This window comes from Syzygium oleosum, unplaced genomic scaffold (assembly GCF_021117445.2).
Source record: "Syzygium oleosum isolate NSW1041296 unplaced genomic scaffold, Sole_v2.1 Sole_v2.01, whole genome shotgun sequence".
Taxonomy (NCBI): Eukaryota; Viridiplantae; Streptophyta; class Magnoliopsida; order Myrtales; family Myrtaceae; genus Syzygium; species Syzygium oleosum.
The window spans coordinates 37,285,296-37,294,987 of NW_026607485.1; the positions used below are offsets into that span (position 1 = coordinate 37,285,296).

General features: G+C 40.0%; 1 protein-coding gene across 1 annotated transcript; it reads left to right on the forward strand.

The window, feature by feature from the left end:
• Nucleotides 1–676: 676 nt before the first annotated feature.
• LOC115682598 (uncharacterized) lies at nt 677–6,732 on the forward strand. The gene is made up of 2 exons (XM_030606863.2): nt 677–3,265; nt 6,172–6,732. Exons 1-2 carry the CDS (start codon nt 1,649–1,651, stop codon nt 6,505–6,507), a joined length of 1,953 nt encoding a protein of 650 aa, XP_030462723.1. The 5' UTR covers nt 677–1,648; the 3' UTR covers nt 6,508–6,732.
• The last annotated feature ends 2,960 nt before the right edge of the window (nt 6,733–9,692 follow it).

A 9,692-nucleotide genomic window follows, 5' to 3' on the forward strand; every position in this document is an offset into this window, starting at 1 on the left:
GCCATTTATACGGGTGTATCGAGTTGGCGTTTTACCTTCCGTTTATCATAGGTGTATCGGTTTTGATTTTTCATGGTATTAATTCAATTTAATATAAACTAACGGAGGATAAAATTATCACAAATGTACCAGTTTGAAGTTTTTGATGACCAAAAAATTAGTTTTGGAATATATTTGTTACAGATTGACCGATTTTGGGTTTTGATAGTTAAAAAATTAGTTTGAAAAAAAATTGTCACAGGTGTACCAGATTAAGGTATTTCATGGTATCAAACCCAATTTTTTTTTAATATAAAATGCATCGGTCATAAATACTCAAAAAGCTTTCAAATGAAAAAGAAAAAAAAAAGAAAAAGAACAGGTGGAACTTATCCACTGCTTACTCAACGACGGTCAATCTCCAAGGAAAAGGCATCACCCCCGGTTTAAGCATATACCTTACCAACTTCCCCTGCATATACTCAGATGACCATAATAACAAAGGATGCTTTCTTGGCCTAATAATAATAATGTTTTCCCAAGCGGAAAGGGCAAAGCAAGTTCCCCTGTTTCCTGGCTCACATGCTGCCTTCCCATTTTGGTGCGTGTGGCTTTCTGACTCTCGCTCCCTTGTAATTTTCAATCTTGGCGTTCCTTTTCCTTCCTCCTTATCTCTCTCTCTCTCTATCTCTATCTCTGTCTCAGCAGAGCAGGGGAAAAAGAAAATGAAAAAGAAACAGTAAACTGTAGAAAACAGAGGAAAAAGGAGACATTTTTTTTGGAAGGAAAATGAGAGCAGAGCCTCCGTTGAAGTTTCGCTCTCTCTCTCCAGCGTGTACTTGGGCAAAGTTCCCAACTTTCGGTTCCTTCTCTTTTGGGTGTTGTCATTCCTTTTCGAATTGGGGAGCAGCTACCCTTTCCAATTCCATTCTTCGTTCTTTTAACTCTCGTTTCTTGGCTGGGGTGATTGGTGGGGCTTCCTGGTTCCTTTCTTGATTCCACCCTCTTCGCCCTTTTCCCCCCTTCCCCTTGAGTTCTTTATAACCGATTCCCTTTGCTTCGGTTCCTTTTTAATATTCTTTTTTTTTTCGGGTACCCTTTCTGCGAATTCGCACCCCCACATGCATGTTGTTGGGTTTGTCTGATCTGGGATTGGATCGCCAGGATCTCTTTGTTCTTTGTTTCCTTCTTCTTTCTTCTTCTTAAAGAGAGAGAGAGAGAAAGAGAGAGGGAGAAGAAAGAGAGGTGGACTTTCAGGACCTGGGTCTTTCTGGGGTTCATCGAAGAAGAAGAAGAAGAAGAAGAAGGAGAAGTGCAAACGAAAGGAAGGTGAGATTTCTTGGCTTGGCCTGTTGGATCTTTCCAACTCGGGGCCCACCGCTCACGGGACTCTTTGCTTTGCGTTCTTGATCTCAACCGAGCGAAAAATTGAAGCTCGTGATTTTTATGCCACCCTCGTTTTGTGATTTGAACTGGGTCAGATTTGTTCATGGCAAGAAGTCCTCTTCACTTTCGCCATTTTGGGTGGAAGAGAATCGAATTTGGGTCTCTTATGGTGGCTTCAATAGTTTTAGAGGGTTCTCTCTCGGTTTGAGGCTTTCATTTTGTTCTCCTGGCATATAATTTTAGTGTGGAGAACCGGGGAACAATTGGGTGCGGTCCTCTACCAATGGCGGGAGTGGATGCTTCGAAGTATGCTCATAGCCCTGTGCATAAAGCTATTGCCACGAGAGATTATGCCAGTCTTAGGAAGATCCTCGCTAGTCTCCCGCGCCTATGTAATCCTAATGAGATTCGCACTGAAGCGGCTTCTCTGGCCGAGGAAGAGAAGGCCGATGCCATCTCTGCCGTGATAGATCGGCGCGATGTCCCGAATCGCGACACTCCGCTCCATCTGGCCGTCAAGTTGGGAGACGAGACGGCCACGGAGATGCTTATGGTTGCTGGCTCGGACTGGAGCTTGCAGAACGAGCAGGGGTGGAGTGCACTCCAGGAAGCGATTTGCAATAGGGAGGAGGCTATTGCGATGACGATAGTTAGGCATTACCAGCCACTGGCGTGGGCGAAATGGTGCAGAAGGTTGCCTCGGTTGATAGGGACAATGCACAGAATGAGGGACTTCTACATGGAAATCACCTTCAATTTCGAGAGTTCTGTGATTCCGTTTATTTCAAGGATTGCCCCCTCGGATACTTACAAAATTTGGAAGAGAGGCGCGAATTTGCGTGCGGACATGACTTTGGCTGGATTTGACGGTTTTCGGATTCAGCGTGCGGATCAGAGTGTTCTCTTTCTTGGTGATGGCTCAGAGGACGGGAAAGTTCCGCCTGGTTCGCTTTGTATGATATCGCACAAGGACAAGGAGGTGATGAATGCTTTGGACGGTGCGGGATCTCAAGCAACTGAAGAAGAGGTTCGTCAAGAAGTGGCTGCGATGTCTCAGACAAATATATTCAGGCCTGGGATTGATGTCACACAAGCAGTTCTATTACCCCAGATGACTTGGAGGCGACAGGAAAAGACAGAGATGGTGGGCCTATGGAAGGCAAAAGTCTATGACATGCACAATGTGGTGGTGAGCATCAAGTCTAGGAAGGTTCCGGGTGCTATGACAGATGATGAGTTCTTCTCATCTTGCAATGAAAATGAAACTGAAAACGAGGAGCTTAACGACCTTTTGACAGAGGATGAAAAAAAGCAACTTGAAGCTGCGCTGAAGTTGGACTCATCAGAATTAACGTGCGAGAATGGTGATGGAGTTATTGGACATCGCCATAGTTGCTATGAGAGGAGGGAGATTCCTATTGAAGATATGAATGGTTGTGCAAGTGGCGACAATAAGCAGGAGAAGAAAGGATGGTTTTCTGGATGGAGGAAACGGGATCCCAAGAATGAAGTGAACAAGAAACTTGCTCCGCCTAGGAGTTCTCTTTGTGTAGATGAGAAAGTGAGTGATTTACTAGAAGATTCACCATCGAGGAATCAAACCACACCTGGTAGGCATTCTATGGAGATTGTTATAAGGGGTGACGATCATCGTAGAGGAAAAGATAGCAGACCATCTTCATCTGCAAGCTCCGATAGCAATAACCGCCGCAAGGATGGAGGGCGCGAGAATGAGTATAAGAAGGGGTTAAGGCCTATTCTTTGGCTTTCCCCTGGCTTCCCTCTGCAGACAGAAGAACTCCTTCCTTTGCTTGATATTCTTGCCAACAAAGTCAAGGCCATCCGTCGTTTAAGGGAATTGCTCACAACAAAACTCCCAATGGGCACTTTTCCAGTCAAGGTACTTTGCTTACACAGTACTTACACATTTTCCTTTCTCTTCGGCTATCATCTTTTATTGGTTACTTGGCTTAGGGTTAAATATATCCACTGCTTATTTACAAACGATCACGTGCTTTCTAACACTGACAAGTTACATTCGTGTGCTTTTACATAATGACGGTAAATATTAAATTATAACTTTTAATACCCCCTAAAAGCTGCAATGACATCTCAGTATTACTCTATAGGTATAGTTATACGACATCCTTGATACAGCTATTAGGACTTAAGTACAGTGGGAGCATCTGCTATCGTGAGATTGAGGAGTAACTCTTCATTGTGGAGACTTTTCTAAAATAACCAATTCAGTGAAATCGTGGGTTTTTATGTGAACAGTAGTCTGGCTCGTGGATACAGATGCAGGTTGGGTCTGTATGTTGAGAACACACATGAGTTTTAAGAAATGAAGTCATTCTTTTAGACTGGACATGTGTAATTGTTGGAACCTGTCTTGGCAGTTGGCGCACGCTCTTTCTCATTTTTGGTTGTATGGCATAAAATTGTAGAAACCTTCCATCTCTTATTTTGAGGATAAGACCTCATGCATTTTATCATATTTTGGCAAGGCTTTTCTGCTGGTGTCACGCGGGATGTATGCTTTTCTTAGATGACCATATGCACTGAGCGCACAGATTCTCTTGCTGTACAAGAGCATTTGCTTGATAGGCTCTTTAGCGCATAGAACTACCATTTGCTGTGAGTGCTTATAATTGCAGATTCAGAAGCTCCTGATAGCTTTACTGTTGAGAATTAATGTTGTGGACTTGATGATTAAGAAAGGAATGTCTTTTGTTAATTACATAGCTCAACAAGGGAAGCAAGAACTATGACTTACAGTTTGAGAAGAATGTGATTAGGGAAATGCTGAAATTTGTCAATTTGTTCTCCGCTTGACTCGAAATTCCTTTCTCTTTGCTAGTTGGCTATCTTGAGCTACCCATTTCAGTTTGCTTTTTTTTTTTTGTATTTTTTGCTATGTTTCAAGGGCAGGGACCAAATAGAGGAACCTTAAGGGCCTTGGGTCTTTGTTAATATCAAATTACATTATGCATGCTCAAATTGTTCCCCATGCTTGCTTCCACTAATGATGAGGGAATGTTCTTGTACATGGTGTTTTCCCATTTTAATGTGCTTGTGTGTACACATTTAGTACCATCTCTGCCATTATGCTGAAGGATGCTAGGAGAATATTCATGGAAGTGTGATGCGATTGAGGATGGTTGAGCTTTCGGGTGGTGTGTGTATTGACCCCCCACAGGCTACTATTTTATACGGGTTGGCACATGGGACTTGCTTATGGTGAATATATTATACTCTAAGTCTTTGATGGGCCTCTTGAATGAAATAGTGTAGAAATATGTATTAGTTTTTTTCAGGGAGTAGAAGGTGGGACTATCTTAGATTTTCTGCCTTCTGTTACTCTGATCAACCTTTTTATAGCCAACCGGTATGGTTGATTGTATCTTGCGATACAAGTTTGTGAATAGTTTTCCAATGCCTGTTTGAGTATACAACTAGTTAAATGCTTACACGTTCAGTGCAAACAATTGAAACTGAGAAGATAAACAAAGGGTTAATGGTAAATTCTCGCTGTGGAAGACGGTGTATCTCTTGTACTCCAAGCAAAAAGATCACTGAACATTGTGGTCTAGCATAGTGATCATCTCTTCCTTTACACTAGGGACAAAGTGACAAGAAGACACTAATCAGATGAATGTGTGTGAAACGCAGTATGTGTATTGGTCATTTTACTAATCTTGTATAGAGGAACTGGTAATTTAATGGTGGGCGTTGATGAAGTTATTGAGAAATGGTTATCCTCCTCTCCAAAAGTTTTAGTGGAAGTTGAAAGAATCCTTAATAAAAAGAAATAGAATGAAGAGGAATTGAACCAGAAAGATGGTAAAGCCAATAAGTTTAGTGGACGAGCCTAGATTGGTACCAATTAATAAAGAAAATTGACAAAGTCAGTTTTGTTATAATCTAATTAGACAGGTTCTGATGATTGTTGACTTTCAGTGAAAGTTCCTTCTGTAGATTGGTATTGTTATCAACTTTGACGTAGGAGTCTTGACAGATATTTCCAACACATCTTTATCTTTATTGCACAAGTAGCTCCTTAAAGTTAGTATACTTAGTACGCGAAGTTTATGTGCCTGCTAGATGATCAATCACCCTCATTCTACAAGTTTGACACTCTTAAGTTGAGAGATGCTTTCTTTGATGATTTTTGGATGGAGTTCTTGTCTTAGATTAAGGACTAGACTGCAGTGATGTGATATTCTAGTAATGATGTTTAGTAGCATAATTGAAATTTTTTCTTAAAGAACTTTCTTTTCAATTAGTGTTAGTTCTCAAGGGCATGTATATTAATCTTATTCTGTTGAAGCCTGCTGTGAAGTGAGTGAGAGGTTCCTAGAGTTTTCAGCTCTAGGCCCCTCTTTTACTGTCTCTCTGGCTATTAAAATAAGTTCTTTGGCACAAACATTCCGACACGAATGCAAACACTAGATTCAAAGTGTATTACGTCCAATGCTCCATTGCCTTCCAAAGGGCCTTAGTAAACGATTTTTAGTTTTTGCTGATATCAAATGAATCTGTGTTTCGATCATTTATGGGAGAGTTTTGAGATTATGCCTGGACTATCTCTTTGCAAACCAAGTATCATTAGTTGGAGATGTATGAGCTCATTACGTGATTACATTCAGTTTTCAAGGGAAAGAGATCTGCTCTGTGGTTTTATGGTTTTGACGCAAAATTTCTGCTATATCTTCACTTCTCATGGAGTGTGTGCAGCTTTATGAGGTTTTTCTCTCGGTTCATATGGGGATTAAACTTACATTCTAAGTTTGTGATTCCATCCAGGTTGCAATCCCTGTGGTTCCCACCATCAGAGTGCTGGTTACCTTCACCAAGTTCGAAGAACTACAGCCGCTGGACGAGTTTGCAACGCCACCATCAAGCCCTACAGGTCGAGAAAGCCCGGCCATGACGACCAGCTCGACTTCATCTTGGCTTCAGTGGATAAAGGCCCCGTATCAACGCCCGAGCTCGTCATTTGGGGGTTCTAGCAGTAGGATAGAGAATGTCCAGGACCCATTTCTGATTCCGCCCGATTACACGTGGGTCACTGCCGAGGCGAAGAAAAAGAAGATGCAAGAGAAGCAGAGGGCCAAGAGGGGGAAGAATCAGAACCGCTGACGGAGCGCGGCTTTAGGTTTGGGAGCAGGAGCTAAGTTAGAGGTACAAAATAGAAGTGTTTTATTGGTTCATGGAATTCAAGAAAGTGGGTGATCCATACAATTGTGGTATAACATGTGGGATTGGTGAAAAAGAAACAAAAAGAATCTGTAATTCTTGCTACAGCTTCCCTTATTTGGGTGAATCTTTACTTCATGTAGGCCCATTGATCTCTTTCTGCTGCTAGTGTCGCTTAATTTGATGTTTTCGTTATTATTTCCCGCAAAAATCAAATTTATTTCTAGCGCGTATACGATGAGATGCAAACACCGCTCTATCCGAAGTACCGCCTCTATTCTGTTTCTCAACCTATTACTACTAGAATAGTCAGGCTTTCACTTGATCAATTCAGGAGATATGTCTGATGATCTTTTAACTGTAATATATCCACTTGAAAAGTCTAAAGGTTATTGACTAATTAATGCTAGCGGATATCGGTATAGTAGGTTTAATAAAGTGATGGGACGAACTGGAGAAGATTATTTAAGTTAATTGGCACATCTGAGTTCCCAACATGAGTCCTCACATCATCAACCGATAAACCAATTTAATAAATTAATATCTAGCTCCGTTTGTTTCGCGAAAAATTAATAATTTGAAATATATATTTTTAAAAATAATCAGATGTATTGCTAACAAAAATGAATGAATTTTTTTTTTCGTCATCCAGAAAATGTTTAGATATAAATTATTATCGATAATGAAAATATAATCTATTAAGTAATTATTTCAAGCGAAACGATAGGTCATTTTTAGGAAAATATATTTCAAATTATTCATTATTTGTAGTTTTAAGCAAAATTGGTTGTAGAACTACTCTTGATTGCAGTGGACAGAAAAAAAATTCCAAAAAAGCTGTAAAAAAACATGTGCACATTCATTCGACCACCCAAGCATCATGGGGGCCATGTTGGATAAAGCTGGACGAGCGTTTCATCCAAGTGTGTGCTCATATAAATGGCAATATATATTTAATTTATCAAAGAAAAAATTTATTTTTTATCTATCACGTTTTGTCGTACTTTTAATCTATCAAGTAAAACCCCTCTACATTCTGTATAACTCGTGCCATTTTTGCATGACCCGTTTAGAAGATAGAACACATTTGTTCTTTCGATGCAACTGGACTTGAAGTATATGGCGTAGTATTTTTTGCACAACATGAGATTCGTCATTCTATAGGAGGTTGGAATGATGAATTTCGATGGATGATCAAGGCTGATAGGGGCAAAGACTTGTTGGCAAGGCTCCTCAAGGTATCATTCTTAGCAACAATATATTGCATTTGGACGGAGCACAATTACAAACGTTTTCAAAATAAGTCAAATGATATCCACATAATTTTGGCTAAGGTGCGTAAAATCATTAGAGGAAAAGTTTTACTCTATAGAAATTTTATACCTTCCTAGTCTAATGTAATATTGGCTAATATGTGGAGACTTTCTACCTCCATCTTCTCGCATTATTAGTTTTATTTGTAATGCTGGGGTGTCCACAAGCTTTTGTACTTTATCTTAAAACTAGTACTTACATTTTACACACACAAAAAAAAAAATTTACATTTACAAATTTTCTGATCAAGTCCTTTCGAACCAAATTTAACTGACATGAGACATATAAACATGTGGATGCTCAAGCAACATGAGTGGAAAATTAGATATCGTAGATAGGGTTGAAATATAATGCGAAAAAAATTAGTCAATATGGACACTTATATATGTGGACGTGTATATCACAAAAATTTTATTCACGTCACACCATGATGTCGTCTAGTCGGATTTGGCGAGGAGAGACTTGATTAGAAATTTATGGAAGTATAAGTATTTATCGATAAGGGTGGGGTTGAGCCAGAGGTACATGTACCTTATGCTTGGCTTATATTTTTCAGGATGAATCTTCCTGCTTTGAACCTGTTCCTTTTCTCATCTTTTTTCCTTACTACTTTCCTTCAACTTGTTTTCATTTCATTAATTATTTATTTATTTTCTGTGGTCCAACTTTATTTAGCCCTTTTCTTGAATTGTTCACTCTACATTTTTCTCTCAAATGGTCTTCCAGACCAGTTAATGTCCTCCCAAAAGATTCACCCCCTGTCATGATTTCTTGAAACCCTATAATCAAATTGGATCACTGTAGGGTGTTCATGATGGCTTTATCACGCCTTGCAACAGTAGACGCTAGTAGTGCATGAATGATGGTCACACATGCAATCTGTGTAATTATGCTTCCAGCACCAGCATTAGAATTGTCATGAGTCTGTTGGTACTTCAATCAGCATTTGGTATCCAATGCCTCTCACTTTGCTTGGGCGTGCTTACACAAAGCCTCAACTTTTCAGTAAGGTCCCACAGACAAATCAGAGCAGGCTTGATTGGATATGTCTTTTTACAATTTGGCTCATGATCTGATAAGTTGTTCCCTCATGCAGTCCATGCAGAACTACCGACTTGGAAGAAAGCCCATTGTTTTCAGGTGTTATTCAGCAACTTACTCGAGCGCAACGGGTTAAAAGGGTTCGTTACGGCCAATCCCACTCAATCAGTGGTATGGCACTTGGTTCGTGTTCGTTAATGCTGTTGCTATATTGCAAGTGCAATTGTTGCATGAACCGAATAGTTTCTCCAACGGATCAATGTAACCCAAACAACTCAGTCGGAAAAGGCTTTGGTGGTGTTGTTATTGTCATTTGACTGAAAAAGCTCTGCTGTTCCTTGATACCGGTGTAATTCTTTTTCTCGAAAATGGATACTTTATCTTATGACTGATTGTGCTAGTCAGGTGGTTTTCGAACTTTTTTTCAAGGATTAATGTAGACAATTGTTGGGATGGAATGAAATGGCTACCTTACACTCTTAACCTGATATTTAGTAAGATAGATGAAGAATTAGGTTAGTATGCCTCAGGACATGGTTATGTGTATCTGCAATCTGCACTGGTTTATCGACATAATAATCTGTGAAGACATTGTGCAATGATGATTTCCAATGCATATCCATTCGACTTGCTGAGTACTGTAAGGGAGGTATTCTTACAACAAATTTTCATTTTCTGGCAAGTTCATTTACTCCTTTAAAATTGGCGCTTGGTGGGGGAAAAGAACGATTCTACTGATTATCATGAGGAGAAAAACAGCTCGCATCAACTCG